At 34.9% G+C, this 24,182-nt stretch overlaps 1 protein-coding gene across 17 annotated transcripts in view; it reads right to left on the reverse strand.

Annotated features, from left to right (window-relative positions):
• Nucleotides 1-24,182, reverse strand: part of DGKB (diacylglycerol kinase beta) — a 402,831-nt gene that overhangs the window by 322,330 nt on the left and 56,319 nt on the right. For all 17 annotated transcript variants that reach the window (XM_066991767.1, XM_066991771.1, XM_066991770.1 and 14 more), the window contains one exon: nucleotides 5,743-5,995. In XM_066991767.1, coding sequence (XP_066847868.1) covers nucleotides 5,743-5,812 — 70 coding nt within the window. In that variant the 5' untranslated portion in view covers nucleotides 5,813-5,995. The remainder of the gene's footprint in view (nucleotides 1-5,742; nucleotides 5,996-24,182) is intronic.

Consider the following 24,182-nt stretch of genomic DNA (forward strand, 5'->3'; position numbering starts at 1 on the left):
AAAAATCTAATGCAAAATATTTCTACTATTCTCTCTTCAGAAAAAGAGAAAATTTTAAATTTGACCAGAAAGGAGGACACAGAGGAACTATCATTGGAAATAATTATTCTCCCAAAATAAATAAATAAATCTACACACATGCAAATTAACTGCAAAGAGGCAAGTATTAATTAATATGCTCTTTGAATTCTAGAAATAATCTTTTCTTCATTCTAAAGTAATATTTAAACTGTTCCAAAAATTCTTTTGAAGCCCCAGATTCTTATTTGGTGAGCAGATGAAGGAAGGTTTTAAACTGCAAGTATAAAGTTGACTCAACTTGAGCTCAAAAATAATTCTGTAAAATGAAATTATAGATATTCTTTGGACTGTGGAAAGACTATCCTTTAACAGGATATTATATTTATATTACTTATTTCTAACTAGATTGAATTACAGTATTTTGTAAAGATATTAACTTACTGGAAGATATTTACATACTACTAAGTTCCAAGTATTTATTGGAGAGAAATATTCTGCGATTAGGAACAAGTATTGTAGAACCCATACTCTTCTTTGCTGTTCAACTACATTTATGGATACTGGAAAAAACTGGTATGTATTCAGCAAAGGAATTTTAAATTCAGAGTTTTTGTTGACTAGGTAAAAAACATATATTGATAGTATGATTCTCAGCTTTACATGTGATGAAGAGGACAGACAGACAAGATGTGGTAGAACTTCTTCATGAGATAGCAAGGAGAGTATCTGGACACAGAGCTAAGTGAAGGCCTTGTCTATTTAACTATATTTGCAAGAATGTAATGAAACTCACACTAGACGGTTGGACTATATTGAACTGGAACAAAGTCTCTTTCAGTCAGAAAGTGGAAAATATCTCTATTCAACTATTAGGATCCAAGTGAGGAGTTTAACAGGTGCTTTTAGCAAAAGATCCTTGTATCTTTTTTGGCAACCAAAAAGGGAGTTTAGGCTGAAAGACCTCTTAAGGCCAGGACAGCTTGATCTATAAATCCATACTGAATCAGTTGCAGTTTTTCACATATAACCTAACTCTGGAAGTCCTTTAAGCCTATTATTTGTACAGTCTGTATCTCAATATAGTTTGAAAATTCTTTACGTGACTGAAGTTAGTTGATGCACAAGGGAAGCAACACATTTAGTTTCCTCCTAAATACTGTTACAGGTCAGAAGGTCAGAAGAAGCAGCACTTGATTTCTTCCTTAAAACCCAGATGGGCCCATTCCTTCACTATTCTCAGAAAACGTCATATGCATAAATGTGCTTCCAGCAAAGTATTGCTCTAACAAGGTGTAAAACTGGCTTGCCTTTTGAATAGGGGAAAGGTTGAGGATGTGGGTTCAAACTGAGGTTCAATCTCTAATGGTTCAGACACAAACACTTCACCTGCTACACTCCCATGTCTGTTATACAATAGAATTGTCTGGGTTACCACCCCTTTCTGTACTGGATCAAAACTAAGGCTATTAGACCAGAAAAGTGATGTGTGCTTGTGTGGAGAAGAGCAGCTGGGGGTGTCAGACAAGCAAAGGACTACCTCGCTTTGTAGCCAACTTAGGCTGAGGGGCTTTGGTGTGAGGAAGGAACTCTGTGAAAGTTGTTTTTTGTTTGTTTGTTTGTTTTTCCTGACAGCTAAGCTAATATGCAAAACACAGGTAAAACTATTTTAGGAAGACTACTTTCTGGCTGGACAGGTACATAAAATGCAGAACACTGACTCCAGTCCTGAAAATAAATGACTATATGTTCTTAAATTTACTCAGGCTTTATTAAAAATAAAAATAAAATAAAAATAAAAATAAAAATAAAAATAAAAATAAAAATAAAAATAAAAATAAAAATAAAAATAAAAATAAATAAAGGCACTTGAACATTCATGTTCTTTGGACTCACCCATTGAAGGTATCTGTTACCTGTTTTGCATCAGCTATAGTAGATGCTGCGAAGCACCCTCCTGGTGCCAACATTCAGTACTTGAGCATTACAATACAATATAGAGGTGTTAAGTGTGAATTCTGAATTCTACCCAGTGAGCTCGGGTTAGTGTAATATGCTCTCTAACAGTTTGCTTAAGAATCTCTTCACGGTTTCTTATAATTTACTCTTTATTAATCTGTGTTATTACTTTTGATTTGCACACCGAAATATGTGTGCACTGATGTAGATATCAGAAAAAACACTTTTTGGAGGTCTTAGTGAATTTCCTGTAGTGCTTTCTTTCAGTCTCATGATGCATGTCTTACTATTAAATACCTGCATAAATTGACTCAGAGGTTAAAAATAAAAAATTTAAAACATGTATATTTGTATAATGAACTTAAAAGAGCAATTCTTTACATATTTGAGTTTGCTGTATGTAAGTAATTTTGATTCCAATGTCCTCATTAAGCAGATGTGACTGTCTGCCATGAAAAATATGATCCAAAGTCACTGACATCCAAGGTAGACGGGTTTTTGAGAAACTACAGTCTTTGTTCCAGTATTCACTTTAGGCGTGATTCAAACATAAATAGGGAATATGAATATTATATTTTGTAAATTTAAGAAAGTGCATGTGTTAAAAATTTCCAAAGTGAATATCATGTTACAGTTCATATAAGATTTAGGAGGTAAGGCCTACATATTGAACTGAATGAATGGCAGAGCAAATAACAATCCCAAGTAACAGCAGGTGAGTGGAAAATGAATCACTTTGCTGTACCTTCCTTACTGTATTCCAGAGTCCTTCAAAAAAAACCAAACAAAACCACTCTCCAGCATGAGGCAAGGCTGCAGGATCATTACCAACACTTTTTTTTGTTGGCAGGCATATGCCTAAAAGTCTAACCTTCCTACAGTGTTACTTTACCAGTGTTATTATCATCTCTCCTTCCAGCAAGTCTCCAAGGCTCCTCAGGAGCTACAGGGTATCTTATGTCATAGACCAGAAATTTCATCAAGTCTTCTCATTCCTTTTAAACTTAAATAAACAATAAATCATGAAATTGCTAAACTACACGCTAAAATGTGAATTGCCATTGATTCCTGCAAAATTTTGTTTCATCCTTTATGACTGGAAGTACAAACACAGAGAAGCATGATGGCCAAGTGATACTGTTGATACAGAAGTGTACCAAGGCACTGTGACCTACAGGATTATATCATAAAAGGAGATTCACTGGCAACTCTAGCCAGCCAAATTCTGCTAGGATTTTTATTTCACTATTTTGTCATGTTCAACAAAGACAATGGAATTTCAAAGCAATTATATATTCAAACTTCATAAAGTTCCACATAATTACTATACAGTAGTGAGTAAAGGCATCTACTAACACAATATTTCATATCTCTATATGTTAGATATATAACACATTTGAAAATACGGGATACAATTTTTTTAATAAACAAAATTGTGTTTTAAAGTCTTAAACATACATTTAAAGATACTGTTATTCAGTCATTTAGCAAAATTAAATTAGACAGATCACAGGTTCAAAATATGGCCCATATATAGTTTATATTCCCCTGGAATTATGTATCAACACTTATATACCATTAACATTTTTTTTCTTATTGCCTCTGAAATTTAACTAGTTATACAAAGAGGCCTCACATTTAACATACAACAAACATCCTTCTGTTCCAGACAACCAGAAGAAGTGTGAAACAGCAAGTTCAAGGACATCATGTCTTTCTTTTACATATACACATAAACAAATCCAACCATTTTTACACAACACATTATTCTAATATCAACAGCTGTCAAAGCAAAGACTCTGAATTATGATGTGTGCAAGAAGTGTTGGAGGAGGAAAGGAAAGTGGAAGGAAAAGAAATATATTAACAGCCTGTTTTTCCCCTGCCCAGTAATGAAGAGTAATGAAGATGACAAATACTTTGGCAAATGCTGCATTGAAGGTTTAAATTATAAGAATGTATAGGGAAAAATAAATAAATAAAAAAAAATAACAACACTGTAACTGTTATATCTCTCTGTATTAAAGATCTTTCATATCTAGTACTGGGGAAAACAAAAAACAAAATAAAACAAAAAACTATTTAAAACCTTTTCACAGGAAAAAGCAAATATTTACAGAAGGAAATATTTTCATTAAAACTGCTAAAGTATGTTTATTGTCCATTTGATGATGCATTTTAAAAGAAGCAAGCTTCTTCATATCAACATCAAATACACGATTTTCTGTTACAATGCTTTCTGAACCCAATGGAACATCAATATAAATTTTGTATGTGTTCTTTTTAAGCTCTGTATATTTTCACCTTGTTTCCCTTTCTTTAATATTTCTGTATGCTACATACAAATAAAAGAAGTATTAGAAAAGTTTGAACATTCATTTCTCAGACTCATACCAGATACCTAAGGAAGAGAGTCTAACTGATTAACTACTGAAGGGGTAGCAATGTCTTTAAACTATTAAACTTTATAACTATTAAAGGAGAAATGAAATAGCTCCTTCCTTAGTAATATCACTAATATTTAAAGCAATATGTGGAGTAAATTTACTTCATCTCTAAAACTTACACTTTGAGACAAGATGGTGGCATGGGGAGGAAACATGATTTGTTAATAAATAGAATACTTTAAACTATACAGCAATACGATAGTAGAAAACAGTGAGATTCATATACTCCTGTTCCAGAAAGCATCATGTAAATATTTCTACCTGACCATTTGTTGTTGTTGTTGAATGATATTGCATTATATAAAGTATAATTCATAGTTCAACTTGATATTATAATGTATTATGAATCCCAATAGTAAATCCCACTGGAATGTGAATAAAGTTAACTCTAACAATCATTTTATCATTATTTTATTGGATTACTACACTGACATACAATTAATTAGATGCTGTGGTATCATAGGCACAGAAAAGAAATCAGTGGTCTTCATTCACTTTATATGCTTTATACTTTGTAATGAAATGTTTCCTTTAGTAATAAATTAACAGCATTCATAAATCAAGAGACTTTATCTTATTTATGATACAGGAAAACTTCTGAAACATTCTTGAACTTTTCTAGTTCAGTTCCTATCAGGCTTTACAAACTGCCACCTAAATCTGACTTCTCATGTTTAGTATCTAGTCCCCTAAGCATGCAATTCTGAGTTATTTATTCAGGAAACTTAATGGAATTTTTGTCCTGGTAATAACTAAAGAACTGTATCTTCAGCTTAGGCAGATTTTTATTTCCCGGTCTTGTATGGGACATAACCAACTTCAAATTTACTATAATATTAGAAACATCTTCATATTGAACAGCTAGATTTGTTTCTACTGGAATTTCCGTGTTTCCTCCAAGACTGAAAAAGCTTTCCTCTTAAACCTCACTCTAGTTGCCTACAAATTGTTATGGTGAATTTAAGAAGGCAAGTTGTAGAAATACACTCTCCAAATACACAGTCATAATCAGGCTAAGTGGTACCACACTGAATAATAACTGTTCAGTAAAGAAGAAAAAAGTTACTGTGTCACTGACTGGTTTTGTTTGTTTGTTTGCTTTTTCTTTTCCCCTGAAGAAGAGATCTTCTGGATGAAAAAAAGCCATAGACATGAATGATAATTTAATCACTTATTTAACAGTGAATAATATTAATAATACAATAATACTGTAACATGTTAACTATCTAATGACTCCAGTTTAATATTCTGTTCTACAGTTACAAATATCCTTAATTTTTAAGTAGAGGCAAAATGACATATTTTAGAAAGTACTTACATTCTGCATATTTCTGAAGCTGAGAGAATTCTCCAGGACTAAGGTTTACCCACTTCTCCTGGCTCGTCATAATGGTAGTAATGGTCCTCGTTAAATATCAGAAAAACATTCCTTTTGACCCAGTTGATACAAACTCCATAAAGATGTGTAGTTTCAGTTGACAGTGATTAAAGACTTGATAGGTGGCATTAGTCTAAAGTTTCTGATGCTATGAGCTGTTCCCAATTCGTTGGTTCAGCAGTGAGTTACAGCACTGTTAAAAGAAGGTCAAACATTAGAAGTCTAAATACCAGTTCTACTACTAGAATAATTGTAGCTGATAAGTATTTTGTCATACCTGGTTTTGCTCAAAAATTGTCTATAATTTTATAATGTCTATAACTAGTTTTATAATAAATTTTATTTTCATATTTCCAAGTGCTTATGTGCAGCATTGATCATGAATGATCATGAATCTTATCCATTGCTTATGATCAAATTGTATCTGGATAATTTGTGTGGGATGTTTTTTCAGTAATATCCAGTGCAGATACTATCAGTAAAATTATTCTCCTATAATTTTAAATGAGACTCAGATAACAAGATTTGTATCCAATTATGTTGTTGCATAGTGTGGCCTTGTCAAAAATATTCCAAAGCTTCAGTCTCCCTGTGTGAAAATGAAATTAATTGTATTTAGCAATTTTGTGAGAAATTCATGAGAGCTATTTAAATATTAACTGTTCTAACAAAATAGTAGGGGGTTGATTTTAAGAATATGTCACAACATTGCTGAATATCCTGTTGAAAAATCAAGTATAATTGGCATTGTTGCAAATTGGTTCAGACAAAAATATCAAATTGTGGGTACCATCTCGTTCAAGTTTTACATAGTTTTTACCTCTGTAAGCAGACCTTACAAAGGCAATGCATTACCAACACCGCTCCTTGCACAACAGGTAGGATACCTTTCATCTAATTTTAGCCATCTGCAAGTCAGGTATCTCATCTGAGGTTGTCATCTAGGGCTCTCTCTTTAATCAGCAGAAAGAGACAGGCAGCCCAGACAGCAATTAATCCCTCCAGTTTCAACATAATCTTAAAATATGATGAATTACCTTCTTGCAGTATTTATCTTTCTCTATTGATTGCAGAGGTTGCCTAGATGACAAGTTTAGACTAGAAAACTAATTTTAGACTGTAAGTGGAATCTCTTTATATGCCTAGCAATGGTGTTATTTACAAGGGTCAGATTACAAACAGAGCAAAGGAAAAAATCAGTCCTGAAGAGACTGACATAATAAAAGAAAGAGTTTAAGAAGGAAGATGTTGGCAGCTGGGAGAGGAGAAAAAAAGGTACCTTGTCTCAGTTTGAGGAGATAGGGAATAAATAAAAATAAAAAGCAGAGTGGCTAGGAACAGCCACACCATACAGCCACACCAGTGGCCACACCATATATATATATATATATATATATATATGTATATATATATACACATACATACATATATATAATTTATTGTATTATAATACAATTTACACATATATAATATATTATATTTATGTTATATATATTATATATATATATATACACAACTCATTAACCCAATTATATACAACATTTATTAATTTATATATTTATATAAATTATATATTTATATATTTATATATTTATAATATTTATATATTTTCCTCCTTGTCTCATATATATGAGTATCACTCCTGGACAAAAAATTCAGGAAGACACCTTAGTCCCTAAGTATACTTTCACAGTTTATGCCCTTCTTGGTGTATGTATATGTGTATTAATAGAAAGTAACATCATCCAAATACAGTAATAGGTGTGCAACATCTGCCCTGTTTTTTAAAATTTGAACCAGAAGACATTCCTACACTCTCCACTTCCTCAAGTTAGAATAAAACATAAGGATAAGTTAGAAAGGGTAAGATTTAGGAGCTGATTGAACAAATAGCAAAAGCTAATAAGAGCACGGAGACTTAGAAGGAAAAAGCAATATTAATATGGATAATGTTGGCCAAGAACGAGGCTCATCAGCCTTTAAATGTCAGTGAATCACTGTTAGTGCCAGAAAAAGGGGACTAACTACAAAAGCTGAAAGTGACATTCAATCAAAAAGCTATCATTCTGTCTGGAGAGCCTCAGTCCTCTTATTTATAACAAGAGAAAATAATGATGGTCAATAGAGACATTTTAATCAAATTAGAGATGTTTCATTTCTAAAAGTTGATTAGATTGTATTGAAGACAGTTTTATTTCTTCAAATATTTTTTCATATTCTTGACAACTAATTAGGTTTTACTGAAAATGGTTTTATATTTGCATAGTTGATTTAATACACTCAAAATTTTATACCGTGATTTCATACAGTATGATTTTTTTTGAATTAGGAACTACATTAGCTTCATTACCTGTAAAAGCTAACACTGCTGAATGCTGTACAGTTAGAGATCTTCTCAATTATTGAATATGAATATTTGTGATAGGAAGCCTACCATTAGAATTGCTATGGTTGGCAAGGTAATACCTGCTGTGGGCTCTAAACTGATCAGTCTATTCATATGCAATATCTTTAGCTGAACTCTGTCTATAGGGATTGTTACATCCACAGTACATGGACAGTGAAAATGAACACTTTGTCATTGACTTCCCCTTCTCCAACTTCAGATCAAAATCATCAACTCTGAAACAGGACATCCTTTCTCCTTTACCTGACATCCAGACTCACTCTGTGAACAGCACTGCAAGAAAAGCCAAGACCTGAATGAGGTGGGAGAGCAATGGAAAATTTGGTATGGACATGGCAGTCCACAGGAAAGAAAATGGAGTTTGTAGACACAAAGCCAACATAGTTTTCATGGAAGACAATAAGAATTTAAGGCTACATTGTTATTCTGGAAAACTCCCTAAATCAATTCCTACCTTAAAAAGAGAAGATGTGGGGGATCTAGTGTAATTAATTTGCCAAGCTTAATCCTGGAAAGGTAATGGGGAGGTAGACAGTAACTGAGGATGACTAACTGGTCTTTGGGCTGCTGCCAGGTTCTGTACATCACCTCAGTGCCTATGATGCAGGAATATGCAGAAACATAATGGAGAAAATCTCAGGAAAAAAAAAATCATAGAGGCTTCCCTTTTTAGTTTTCTATTAAGTTCTGCAGTAGGGGAGTCCTAAATAAGGAAAGGTAGTTCCCTGCATCTGACTTTTTTTCTTTCTTTTTTTTTTTTTTTTTGGTACTTAAACCTTTTATAGTGTCTTTTTCCACATTATATAATTATATATAGACAACAAAAATATAGCTGTAAGAAATCATGTACATTACATAGATGCCAAGGCTAAGAGCCATCAATGCATATTTACATTATATGATATCTCATTTGTAAAGATCAAGATCACCCATATCTTACAAAAATTTTTTAATTTCTGTACAAGATTGGTTTACAACATCTTTTTCAGCACAGTTTAATTTAAATGCTTACTTTTGCACATTACTTTAGTGCTTTCTCTCTCTCAGTGCTTGAGGAGAGTCATGCAGTGAGAAAACTATACACAAGTGCATAAAGAAGAAAGTAGTTGCAGGGATAATACATAACAGAAAGAAAAAAAAAAGAAAAAGATAAATTACTTCAAAGAACACACTATAGTATACAGTTAAAACATACAGAATGGCAGGTAGGGAACTCTTCTACTGATCCTCCAAGAGTTTAACCTATTCCAGGAAACATGGATTTGTGCAAACATTTTGTTAGTATCTGCTTAGGTACAATTCACAGCCCTACCAACCTGACACAAAGCAGACCTCACAATTAAGAGAAATCAGGCTGTATTAATGAATCATTCATTTTATCACATAAAGAAATATATAAAAAAAAAACCTCCATCTGTGTAGTGTGACAAAGATTTTTTTTTTTTTTTTTTAATTCCAGTCTCCCTTTTAAAAACTTGTTTTTCTTTCTGGATTTTAGGTTTTATAGTTTTTCTGTCAAGCTTCCTACCACTTCACATAACCAAACTAGGAAACAAAGCTTTGTTAAAAACTCTAAAAATCAAATTACTCAGCATTCAGACAATAATGCTAACAAACTCAGATTTCCAGGAATTCACCATGCCCTTGAAATTCTCTGCTGCTCTGAAGAAACCAGCCTGAGGAGCAGAGAAGAGACAGGAATATAAAATGGAGAAAAAGATAATAGATAAGAGCATATACCCTATATGCCAGACTCAGCACTCACATCATCTCATCACAGCTCATAAAGTCCCTGCTGCAAGGAAATGGAGCTTCTAGAAAGTACGGGGAAAAACTATTACTCTCAGTTCTAAAGAAACAAATCAACAATATTGGGTTCAGCTTCAAACATCATTTCCAGCGGGTGACTGTGGCCTGTGCAAAGAGGCACGACGTTCAACAAGGCTAAGTGCTGGGTCCTGCAGTTAGGTTGTACCAACCCAACACAGTGGTGTATAGGCTTAGGTAAGAGTGGCTGGAAATTTGTTTGGAAGAAAAGGACCTGGGGGGTGCTGCTTGCCAGCTGGTGAACATGAGCCAGGAATGTGCCCAGATGCCCCAGAAGGCCAATGGCATCCTGGCCTGCATCAGAAATAGTGTGGCCAGCAGGACAAGGGAAGTGATTGTTCCCTGGTACGTGGCACTGGTGAGACTACACCTGAAATACCATGTTCAGTTTTGGGCCTCTCACTACCAGAAGGATATTGAATTGCTTGAGCATGTGCAGAGAAGAGCAACAGAGCTGGTAAAGGGACTGGAAAACAAAACTAATGAGGAGTGACTGAGGGAACTGGAGCTTAGTCTGGAGAAAAGAGGTTGAGGAGAGACCTCATGGCTCTGTATAACTACCTGAAAGGAAGTTGTAGCAAGGAGGGTGTAAGTCTCTTTTCTCAGGTTACAAGTGATAGGACATCAGGAAATGGCTTCAAGTTGTGCCAGGTGAGGTTTAAACTGGACATTAGGAAAAATTTCTTCACTGAGAGGGTGGCCAAGCATTGGAACAGGCTGTTCAGGGAATTGGTGGAGCCCCCATCCCTGGAGGTGAGACATGTGGATGTGACACTAAGAGACATGCTTTAGAGGCAGGACTTGGTAAGACAGGTTGATGTCTGGACTTTATGAAGGTCTTTTCCAACCTCAATGATTCTACGGTTACAAATATGTCCAGCTTCTCAATCAATTCAACTCCCTCGTGAAAGGAAGGAATGCTTCTTCTGGGGGTCCATCCTCACTACTGTGACTTGAAAGCATAAAACTCTTCTTAACACATACCTTAAGGAGCTTTTCTATATTAATTGTAACAGAGAAGCCTGAAACAGCCAAGAAACTGGCCTTTGGAATTATCCGGCTATTTTTGACTTCCTGATAGCCCTGTACAGATGTACATCTCACATACAACTTTATCAGTAATTTCCAATTACTCCATAAAGTGGGGACAGGATAAGGTTGATGCCAAGAAAGGGTGCAAGTGACAAAATGATGATTTTAAATAAGCATCTTCTATTGTATATGAGAGTCAGAACTTCAAGTCTTTTTTCCCCCACTTTCCTTTAAATTACTGATTCAGAACATCCCTCCCACCATGTGGGAAACAGAACTGTTAAATGACTAATTCATTTAGCCTATCGTGAAAACCTTGTTTCAATGTGTTTATGTTTTTAGTAGGAAAGAAGGGAGCAGAGGGTGGAGAGGAGGAGGAGGAGGGAGAACATGAACCCTAAGGAGACGAGTTTCCTTCCAGGGAAACTATAGTTCTCCACAACATGACTGATTAGTGATTTTTGCCTGAACAACAGGAATAAACAACACAGAATGTTTTGTACCTTAATTGCTATGGAGGTTGAAGCAATTATGCTTTTCAAGGACTTTCTATACAGAATGTACTTGGCATTTCCTTCAGTTGGGTCCTATACCTTCACCATGGTTAGCTGGGTCCTGTGATTTCAGTGTGGGTGACATGGATTTCGCAAAGGAAAATTTTCACATCAGATAAAATGTCATGAAACTATTCTCCATCAATCCCTGAAACAGGTGAAGAAAGCAGGCATGTTCTTTTTACAGAGAGGACCAAATCATCTTTCCTCTGAATATTCAGTGTCATTTGTAGGCCTAGCAAACAATGGAAAAGTACTCTTTCAATGAACACTTGCAGAGACAAACTCCACCTTCATGTATAAAATACATTCTCTCGTGATCATATATATTAATATAATATAAATGTTTAAATACGAGATTATGATGGATTATTTCTGCTTCATTAATTAAGCTGTTGGGATCTAAGTACATAATATTTCTTGGGCACTGAATGACCACACTCACTATTGAACACCACAATATACTCTGTACTAAGGCTGCAATTGTCAACAGAGATAAACTATTAAACACAACAAGAAAACCAAACCAAACCAAACACCTAATGTCTCTAATTCCTTGAAAATGCTGGCATTATTTATGGATATACGAGTCAATTTGTGAAAATATTATTGCAATTCATTTTACTCCTTGTGGAAAACTAAGTCTCTAACAACAAAAATACACCAAATTAATGTAGTTGAAAGTTTATCCTGAAGAGTTTGGTGAGGAAAAAAATCCAGTCAAACACATTTACTAATCATCATCCTGATTTCATACTCTCAAATACAGAAATACTATGATTGCTTATAACTGCTGCTGGATCAACTGTATGAATGAATGAAAAAAAAAAAAAAAAGAGATCCCATAGAAAAACACAAATATATTTTTCTGTATAAACTGAACCTGCATGTTTTATATAATACCCTCTCATTTTTCAATAGTATTTAGCATACATAAAGTCATTTTTGTAATAGACATTCTTTCTCAGTTTGGCAAAGGACACTTACTGATGTAAATTATAATTCAGAAATATCAACTCTAAATAGTGATATACTGAAATCAGTGAAAATTTGTTTGCCAGACTGAAAAGATCTCCCTTTAAAGGAGTGACGAACAAAATTCAAAGCATGGATGTTTTCCTGACTACTTTATCCCCAGGTGTATTAGTTCGGGATATGCAAAACTATCCATATAAATTTTAATATGTGTATGTGGGCTGTATTCCCGAAAGAAGCAATTATTCGAATTCTCTTCCTCAAATTATTTATATGGAATATATCAGCAAACACTGGGAATACATGCAGCACCGGAAAAAAAAAGGCAAAAAAATAAAGCACCATTGTGATATGATAAGCAGAATACTTGAATACCTAATAAAACATTTCATTAAAACTAGTTTCTGTGACAGTGAGAAATACTAGCAACAAGAACTGTACACCAGTCTAAATTGATCAGAATGCAAGACAATGGTATCACTTTATATATTTATTTACATTTTAAATATAGACATAGATTTTTATTTACATTTTTTCACTTTGGTCTTTGCGTACCTTAACTTTGTGTACCAGGACTGCTTTACAAGCAATTTCAGATGGATCTCAAATATTTCCAATTTATTCTAGGCTTGCTGTTTCCAAGTTGCTACACTAAGCATCTACCACATCAAAAGAACTACACCTGGCTTTCTCGATGTTTTCTTCACTAAAAGAAATATTGAAATAAATGAAATCAAAGCAGAAAACTAGGACAAGAAAATGCCAGAATGTTTATGGGCTGAGGTACTGTAGGTTTCTCAAGCCTTTCTGAAATATATAATTGAATTACATAATGAATAAGCTTTTTTTTTGAAAAAAAAAAAAAGTTATCTTTTCAGACTGGATTTCTTTTATAGTCATGAGGGAAACAGTATATAATTCAAAAATCTTCTTTAAATGAGAGTCATTGAGCTGTTACCAATGTTAAAATGTTGTCCATCACAATTTTAGAAAAAATTCATTACATTCTGCATTTATAGGTAATTGTTTATAAAGCAATTTTTAAAGTATGTCATTTTTGCATGAAATTCTAATGACTCTTAAAAGAGCTAAATCACTAAGGCATATGACTTAAATCACTAAGGCGTATTCTTTAATAAATGGAGCAAAGTAATCTAGGACAAGAAAAGCCCAGGATTCGACAAGTGTAACTATAATATGTAGGAAGTTCTCGGTCATAGAGCACATTTGGCTCCACTGGATAAATCACTCAGTCAAGAGAATTAATCACAACTCTTTCCACGTCATGCACTACTATTTAGTTTCTCCACCAAAAACTCCTCCAAAGTTTCAAATAAACATCTTAGAATAAACATCTTAGCGGCAACTGCTTCATTCCAGTCTGTGCTTTTGCCACCTTTTCTATGAAAATCAGTTTCAGAAGTGCACACTTTGGTGGGAATCCTGCATTAATCTGCCCACAACTGGCACAAGTATCTGATCCCACGTTACCAGAGCGTTCAGGTCTTTGGCTAATATCTGTCATATGTTGTTCCTCTTTTCTTTCCATTCCCTCTCATGGGATGAACTGTAAATTCAGCATAACAATTAACTTCTGTTGGCAATCAGCTACAGTTATTTTGTGTATAATTGTTTGGTTTAATTAATCTCTCCATATTTAGGTGCTCTAGGGGTGGTTACACTAGAGGAAGGCAAGGCTGAAAAGTTATAATTGGGAAAGATTTCTGATGATCCTTAATTTCCTTGGGCAGAAATTCCTACTTCATGCTCAGAAATAAGCCTTTGAAGAGATGCACATTAGTCTTGTGACACAACTGTTCCACTGCGCTCAAGGAAAAGATTTGTTAACTGCTGTCTTCATTCCAAAGTTTTATGCAGTTTTAAAATAGGCTGGGAACAGGGTACTTGAGTAGCTTTTAAATAATATGTGAGTATATGAACCTGATTTAATCTTCAACAGGAAATCTGTGCAAAGAATAGAGAACAGGTTAGCAGGCAGGTTAATGGATTTTGTAGCAGAAAGACATGCCACATTGTTTTTTACTAGCTTGCCTTTTTTTTTTTTTTTTCCAGGTATTATTCTCCCTCCCCCTTCTCCCATCCCCAAGGAGAGCTCCGTGCAGAAGTTATTGCAGTCCGGGGATATGAATAGCCGACACTATGTCATTGTCCACTGGGATAGTGTGGAGCCTTCTAGACAACTACAAAGGATTTCATATTTATTCAATTAGCTTACTGTCACTGAACTCTTTTATAGCAATACTACCAAAATGGATTTTGAAAGTGGGATGGGCCCTTGCCTACAGGAATGTTTATCCACAGCCAGAGGAAACTATGTGATGGCAGCAGCATCTCAAACTACTATTCCCTGTTCACCCTCTCAGTTTCTGACATTCAAATTTAACTCCAAGTAGACATTAAATTACAAGTTTGGGAAGGCTCTGTGAGCATTGTCACTTGCGTGTTCCTAGCACTTGACCTGAGGGCATGTCCACACTGCCACCAGGGGCACGGATGAAGCTAACAAAGGGCAACTGTCCCATGGAGTCTTCCAAATACCTAAAAATAAATAATTAATTAACCAGTATTTAATTGTACTTTTAATTAATAATGATATATAATTGCACTTTCATGAGACCTAAATTTGTGTTCTTTTCCCATGGTGTTCAATAAAAAATCTTACTTTTGTTAATTTGTGTCTCCTTGTATTTTTCCCATCTTAAGGGAGGGCTGGGGTGAGAGGGAGGGAAGAATTGATCCTCTTCCCCTTGAGAATGTTTCTTGTCTGAGCTAGCATATATTATTCTTGTATTTTTTAAATATTTATTCTCTGGAAAAAGGCTCTGCATTTCTGTTGTCTTTTTCCAGGATGTTTTTCTTCAGAGTTCTACCTAATAGCTTTCTTTCTTTAAATGTTGCAATTAATTCTCCTCAGTTTTAGCTGATGTGAAATTCTTTTTCCCCATAACTTTAAAAAGCAAAAGATACACAAGCTTGATACACTTCCTTCTGTTTCACATTTGAAATAATAAAGACAAACGAGGGGGAAGGGGGAGGAAATTAGTCCATTCTGACAACATTGTTAAGCATTACATTAGAAAGGGTTACCTATTAGAATACGGTAACTAATGAATAACTAGATATCAAAGGGGATTATTTATATAAGGACACCAGAACAAACACACAAACAGGAAAAAAAAAAAAAAAAGGTTTCTGTGCTTAAATTATTAAGGAATTCCTCTTCAGACACAAATGAAAAAAAAAAAAAAAAGTATAATGAAATGGATGGCACCTTGGTAACACTACATTCATTCTTCTGTAAGTGGAATAAGCATATAATTTACTCTTCTGGACTACACTCCCACACAGAACAGTTTCCCACACAGAACAGAAGTATCAGAGAAAAGTGCTACCACTCTCCTCATAATAGCAATTACTTATTTACTGTCTCCATGAATGTATATTCTTATCTTTTATAGCAGCAACATTAATTACAAATGACTGTATCTATTTCACTAGGACAACCTAGAAAAGTCTTTCTGCTTTCAACCTGCAATCTGTTTTGCCTTAAGTTTCTCAAACAAAGCACTGGGATGTACACATTGCACTTGATGCATTACAAGTCAGCGTGATAGACAGCCCTGACTCAAAAATACAATAAATATATATATAAATATATAATTGTTATGTTTAAAAAAAAAAAAAGTCACTAAGACATTGCTGAATTAGCAACAACATGGCAACCTCACATTTAAATTCATAGAAATAAATTTAGGTATTGATAATTTCTAACAAATGTTTTTTACAAATGTTGAACATTCTTAACTGACCAAAAGTTTTCATACTATTAAGGGAAAATTACCCTGCTAGGTGATATCATACATCTGAGGCAGGAAAGATGCTATTTATTTTTACGTAAATATTAGTATTATTTAAGTTTCTTATTATTGCATTTTAGTTCAGTAGAAAATGTCCTTTCAAGAGCAATTTTTACACAGAAATATTAAATAATAAGCTCACTCTACAGGAAGAACTATAACAAATTTTGCAGTTAAAAGACTACTTCAAAAAATTTTTTTCACAGAGACTCTAATCCTTTTGAATTGTTTCCTTTTGCAAAGTTTACAATCCTACAATTTAACTTTTTCAGTTATCAATGTAAATGGAAAAAAAATCAGTTTGAGATACCTTTGTTTCAATCAGTATGCCTTCAGACAGTGGGCCTACAGTATTTATACAGGTAAATTTTAAATGTTAAAATATTGGCCCTATAGAATTTCTACATTATCCTGCAATTGAAAAACCAACGCTCTGCTTAGTTTTCTATTAACAGAGAGAAACTATGAAGAAAAACACCTTGTTACTTATGATGAGGCACAGGATTGTTAAGACATTTTTTTCTTTCATTATTTGTCAAAATTATTATCCTATTAAGATAGGATTACATAGATCAGATTATATCAAGTCAGCAACCACTGAAGTACGTCTTACTCCATCTACCTATAAAAAGTCCGCAATAAAGATTTGGTTGTTTTATGAAAAGACTATATATGAAATATATATATAAATGCAGATATAAAAAAGCAGATATAAAAAGCAGATATTTTAAGGGTTATTATTTTTTCCCCATATTGTTTCATCCTGAACTGATCCATAAAAGTTTCAAATTAAGAGATTTTCAAAAGTCCTTTGAGTGTTCTACCCTTATCAATAGGCACAGATTTTCCATGTATAACACTTTCCCCATGATCTACCCATGTGTAAAACTCTCTTTCATCAAGTACAGAATGTGTGAGTTTTAAGAACCATTATGTTAATAGAAAAAGTAGCATTTAACTTCATTAAACGGTTTGTTATTTACGAGACATTCCTTTTACTTGTTCTATACTAAAACACACAACTGAACTGTAAGAACACATACAGTAGAAGCCTAAAATAGTTTGTTCCACTTAAACCCTTTTTTTTAATCACCAGAATACCAGAGCTATGTGATCTGTAAGTCCCTCGGTTTACTAAGGTCATCCTATTTTGGTGTAACTTACAAAAAAAAAAAAAAAAAAAGGAGAAAAATACTTCAATTTGCTATTGAAATCTGTTCCATGATGAACTCTTTTTAGAAAGATTGTATTTTAAATGCTAAAGTTATACTTATTGATGACACAGAAGTTTATCTTCTCAGAACATTCACCAAAAAACAACTAAAAGCTCATAAACTTCCATACTCGAAAGGATAAAATGCACTTAAAATGAACTTGTTTATAAGTTTCAGTGGATATTCACAGAAGTGTTTTTGCTGTAACTGACTAGCTTTTATAATGAGTTCCTTTCTTTTTGCTGATACCTGCAATAAACCAAAAGATGGTTACCCTTATTATTTAAGGCAACCAAGTGTTCTTTTACTCAAGAACAAAGAATAACCACTAGCTACAAGAAAAAAATAAACCACAAAGAACAGCCATCCATAACAGTCATGTACATCCATGCAACACTATGATTCAAAATGACAGATACTATTGCTTAGTACTAGGACTTAACTGCTTAGACTGTGCAGACAGAAACCCTTGACCTGAGCTGAACTGTGCAAGGGGGACTACACAGACAGGGCACTGTGCTGCTTTCCTGACCCAAGTGCCTACCCTGCGGTGTCCAACACTGCTTAAGCACACTTTGTTTTTCTGCTTGATCTTTACATGTTGACTTCACCAATAAAAGAGATGAGAAATAGAATATCCGAGTAGAAAGGGACCAAACAGGATCATTGAGTCCAATTCCTGAGCCCCCAAAGGACCACCCAATAAATAAATAAAAACCAGATCATGCGTCTGAGAATATTGCCCAAACACTTCTTGAGCTCTGGCAGGCTCAGTGCCATGATTGAGCCCCATGCCCTGGGGATCCAGTCCCAGTGCTCAACCACCCTCTCAGTGAAGAATCTTTTCCTGAAATCCAGTCTGAACCTCCCCTGTCACAGCTTCAAGCTGTTCCCTTAGGTGGTATCGCTGGTCAACAGAGAGCAGGGCTCAGCATCTGCCCCTCCACTCCCCTCGTGAGGAAGCTGCAGGCCGCCATGAGGCCTCCCCTTCTCCAGGCTGAACAGTCCAGGTGACCTCAGCCACTCCTCTAGATCCGTCTTCCCCTCTAGATCCTTTACCATCTTTGTTGCCCTCCTTTGGACACTCTCTAACAGTTTTATATCTTTCTTATACTGCGGCACCCAAAACTGCACACTCGAGGAGAGGCCGCACCAGTGCAGAGTAGAGTGGGACAATCCCTTCCCTTGACTGGCTAGCTATGCCACTCTTGATGGACCATGCTTGACGGACCATTCTTGATGATGCATCAAATGCTAAGGAACTACTAATTCTGTTATCATTATTGTGTGTTTGTGTTACAAAAGCACAAACTTTTACTAGGATTAACTGTATCAGTGGCAGTACTATATAAACAAATAACAGTCCTGCTTAGTTCTACAGAATAGAAAATAACAGAAAGACATATATACTATTTTACAGAAAGTACAGAATTAAAATTCCTAAAAATGAATATACATCTAGTGCTGAATTTTATAACTGGCTAGATCTCATCTGGCATTAATTATTGCATTTTAAATTCACTAGACACACTGAAACATTTGTTCTCAAATAATTTGCTCGCTATCACATGGGAGGCGTGTGGAAAAGTCAGGAACTGAACTGAGATCTGTAATTGGATATATTTAAACACATGAACAGTGTTAATTTATGTATGTCAATAAAAGTTCTATTTCTTAACAGCTTTATTTTTGTCTGTTTTTCTATGTTTGAACTGGTAAGTTTAAATCTAAATGCCTAAAAAAAGGTATATGATATCCTAAAATAAAGATACATTAGAAAAGTAATCATTTAAATTCAATTACCCAAACCACTTAAATTAAACCACCAATTAAAATTCTTAATTAAATTTTTAATTAAAATTCTGTCTGTCTGTGTCACTTACAACTACCTTTAGTTAATACTCCACTAATTAAAACAAGAAGTAGTTCACAGTATTGCTGAAGAAATGTTATCACTTACGGATTTAACTACACATAGCCCTTAATGTCATCATTCTGGAAATCTGTGGCTGTTTCTAAATTACTTGAGCATGTGTGCTGATGCTTGCCCTAGAGTCCTGGTTTTCCAGTCATCCATTCTGCAGACTTGGTTAGAAAATGTCCCGTCCTATTCCAGAAGCTCCAGTCCTCTTCCACAGAGCTGAGCTAAACTGAAGCCCAAGCTCTATCCAATATGATGCTGGGAACCTGAGTAGACCCTGAGTCTACAATCAAAAGACCAGACAAGCTCCTAATGTACCAACCTATTTGTCCCATTAAAAACACCCTAAATAAAAGGAAGACAGAGAATCTGAGCAATCTGCCTTATGGTACAAATCCAATACACATCACCTAGTCCTGGGTCTTAATTTTCTGTCGTTCGTCTCTGGCATACACCTTAAGCAGGGTAAAGGAAAAATAAAATAAGATGAAATAATAATAATAATAATAATTCTACAGCTACCTGGAATACAAACTGCAAGATGCTAAACACTGTGTTTTCAGAACCACATGAGAATTTTCTGCACTTAGACTCTCACAGATTTTGGCCTTCTCAGATATGCAAAACAAATTATTAAGCAAGATATTATTAGAGATCTCTAATGTTTATTAGTAGCTTCCACTCTTTAAGGTTCCCAGGCACCAAACTAGATTTAGCTTACATGCCTTAAATTGGCATGACTAAAATAAGAAAGCTATTTCTTTTGGCATCCCAAAAGAAAGAAAAACATAGAATTAATATACCTATGAAATCCATTGCAAAAGTATCCTGTTGTTAATAATATGAGAAAATTTTGTTCCCTATTTTCACTTTTCTTCAGGATAATTATACAGAACATTATTTGATACAGATGACTAATAAAGATACACAAGTCATCTTTCTGGTTCACAAGTAATCAGTGTAAGTATCTCCATTGTGATATCTATACAATATTCAATTATTTTATGGCCTTAAAGTTTAGACATAAAGTTTATACATACTCGTATTATTTACTGAAACTTTGAAGGCTAACACAAAATACATATTTTCCTGCCAGAAATTTCAAAGGGAGATCTAACATCATCTTGCTAATTCCAGATAACACTCTCTTTATTGATGTTTACAGTTACAGATGTACAAAGTTTTCCTGAATACTCGAAGCAGTTAATGCAATAACAACAGTCTCCAAATACTCTAAAAGCCCCAAAATACTTGTTTTAAAATAGGAAGCTTTGCTTTTTTGGCAAAGTGGGGGGAGTTATGCATATTTTTTAGATATATCAAAATTTGCAAAAACACATGTCTTCTATTTTATGGAACATCACGATTGCTCCATTTGTGGTAAATTTGCCCTGGGACATAACATTTTACAATGAAAATTGCATTACAATGGCCCACATTGTGCCATCTGTTTTAAGAAGAACTCTCCAGGGACTTTATGGAGAACAGTCTTAAAAAAATAAATGGAACAACATGTCCCAGAGTACTTTTTACCTAGCTTTAATACCCTTGAGTAAAAAGATTTTGCAACACTTAGCAAGCTGTAGCCTTACCAGTAAGGTATCCCCTTATCCTTCTTTTTTTTCCTCACTGAAATGAACATGGTAGATAGACTGACAGGTACGCATGGAACCATGGCCTCAGAGTCAGACAAGGATGCCCATGGCCACATGGGGAGTCCCAGCTGTTCCAGGAGATGAGTCCTGCTAGCTCCCTTCCCTTCCTCTCACGCCTCCATCAGTGATGGCACCATATCACAGGTATTCATACATTCATGGCGGCAGATAAGCAGCCAACAGCAGTATCAATACTGGCAAACAAACATGCATGGGAACACAGACCTAAAAAAAATGGGTTCTGACAGTCTAACATTACCCTCACGTTTGACCAGTGACACCTCAGTCCTTACATGGGATAGATACATGGCAAACAGTGCTGGTGCCACAGCCACGGGAAGGACCTCAGCAGGTTACCTTTGATGCACTTCATCTGCTCTACAGAACATCACAAAAGGAAGGAAATATTTTCATGTCTTGTTACTGCTTACTCTCTGTTAAAAATACTTCTCTGACACAAAACGCAGCTCTAAACTTTAATGCCATGAAATCACCACAACTTTCTGCTTGCTTACTTAAGATAATGAGATCTCTGTAAAATACCAAAGTAATCATAAAGTTCTGATTTAAGACCAAAACAAATATTTTCTATTAAGAGGCATACTATCCTTATTCACACTCCACCAGAACTATTATTTTACAGTATAAACAGAGAAACATACACAGAAGTCCCCTGGTGAAGTCAAATGAAATACCTTTCAAAAGAATAATACCCTTCTGTATCAGTACAACTTCAAATTATCTCATGTCTGACATAACTATGACAAAAGCTTCCCTTAGCTTCATTAAACAGTTATTGTTTAGGAATTCCAGTGTTTTCATAGCATTACCAATGGTCTTAGAACAATAGTATTATTTGTCCTACAGTCTAGTTCAAAGGAACCATATCCTTTTGCACGGTCATCCAGACAGACAGAAGTAACATAGCCAGTTGACAATGAAAGCATTATAACAAAACTTCAGTTTTCAAATTCACCATTTCCATAAGTTGCTTTGATTTTATAGATAGTTATTGTAAAAATACATAAAGGGCATATTTAATCCAATGCCCACCCTCTATGCATCATACATAGATTTAACAGGTTTTGCAACACACTTTTTACTTTGTTTTATACCAATGAAGTAGGTAGCATCTTTTTTCATATTTAGAAATACTTTAGCCATGCAGATGACAACTGTCAGTATAGGTCCAAACTGAAATATAAATAGTAAAACAGTAACATGCAAGATACCATAAAAAATTCTGTGATATAAATTCACGGCCATTCCAACACCAACATGAAGACATATCTCTTACACTTCTCAAGCACTCACCACAGCGTTTTGTTTGTTCCTCCTTGAATTTACCAAGTCCTTAGTTTATTCCCTCAAACAAAAAGTCTCCTTGCTCTACCCTTTCCATAACTACAGCACATTGCCTCACGTGCAGACTGTGAGCAGTCTTGGCTCCTGTCAGCCTTGGGGAGGAACATGCCCACCTTGAATCTTGGTCCTTCTCTTCCTTTTTTGGTCCTTCTCCTCCTTCTGTTTTTTGCCTCTGCAGCACAAGAGGACCAAGCAGCAAATGCTCTGTTTACACAGGATGTGGTCACAGGACTTCTATTCAGGTCAACAGCTTCTCAAAAAATTTACAGCATTTCCATGATGTCTCAAACCCACAGAACTAATTCCCTCTGTTCTTGTACCTACCAGGAAAATGATCCTAAGCATCTCTCACATGAGGAGAAGGAGGAAAAAAAAAAACAGTGACAGATTTTATTTGATTGTGTGTGGCTTAATCCGACCAACTTTTTCTGCTGCTTTGCTCTGGCAGTCAATCTGTTGTCTGCTCTCACAAACCATCTTTAGCAGTAGCACTGTCTCTCTGAAGAAGCAATCCTCACAGATTGTAATTTCCACAGAATAATAGTTTACGTCTTCATTTAAAAAGCAAAGAATCACTCAACTCTGAGCATCCTTGCCTAGAACTTGCTCACTGTTAAACAATGGTGAGATTTTAACCCTAATACTTGGTAAACACAAGTAGAGATCGACTTTTTGCATACCACTATCTGCTGTAATAATTCCAAGTAGAAATGTAAATACTTTGAAACAGAAATGCACTCAAAACAGTGTGAAATATGCAAGCAAATCAAGTATGACTGTTCCTATCATGATGAAGGGGAAGCCTCTACCCTCTCTTTAAGACCATTAAGTATTCAATTAGGAAAGTAGAGATTTTACTTTTTTTTTTTTTTCCTTCACTTGCTATACACACCAATTCCCCACTTCTTCAGAAAAGAAGGAAAAAGACAGGCTTTCTAATCATCCAGTTACCCCTGCTGCAGTTGCTTCCACTGCAGTTACCACTGGCTGTGGTAACTCCTATCAGAGATAGAGATCAACCCCAAGAGTTCCAACTTCTGGACTCTTGATCCCTGGACTGCATTATCAACACCCAGTAGAACAGACTCAGCAGGAACAGTCCAATGACATTGAAAGTGAGGAGGCATCAGCAGAGATTTAAAACAAACAAACAAAAAGGCTGCAGCAGCAGTCAAGAGGTTGTAAGACAACAGCTGTAAGAAAGACATGACTGGAATTTTTCATAGCTGTGCTTTTGGTTGTAAGGTTTAGAAAATGCAAGAGAATTTTGTTCCAGAATTCTATAAAAAACAAGGTGAGTTTAAGTTCTGCAACACGTTTCAAGGACTCTAAGATAATAGGGTAAGAAGAGGATTACATCCATTAACATTTTTATTTTACAAGACTTACTTCCATGCATCACCGAATATACACTTTCATGTTGCATAAGAAATGGATAATCTTTACTAAAAATTTCCCTATATTTTATTAATATGTTGTTGCATTACCAAGAATCTTACCACTACAGCAGTAATGCAACAGCGAAAGAAACTATTGTATAATGCCCAGTTTA

The sequence above is a fragment of the Anser cygnoides genome, chromosome 2 (genome assembly GCF_040182565.1).
Source record: "Anser cygnoides isolate HZ-2024a breed goose chromosome 2, Taihu_goose_T2T_genome, whole genome shotgun sequence".
Classification (NCBI taxonomy): Eukaryota; Metazoa; Chordata; class Aves; order Anseriformes; family Anatidae; genus Anser; species Anser cygnoides.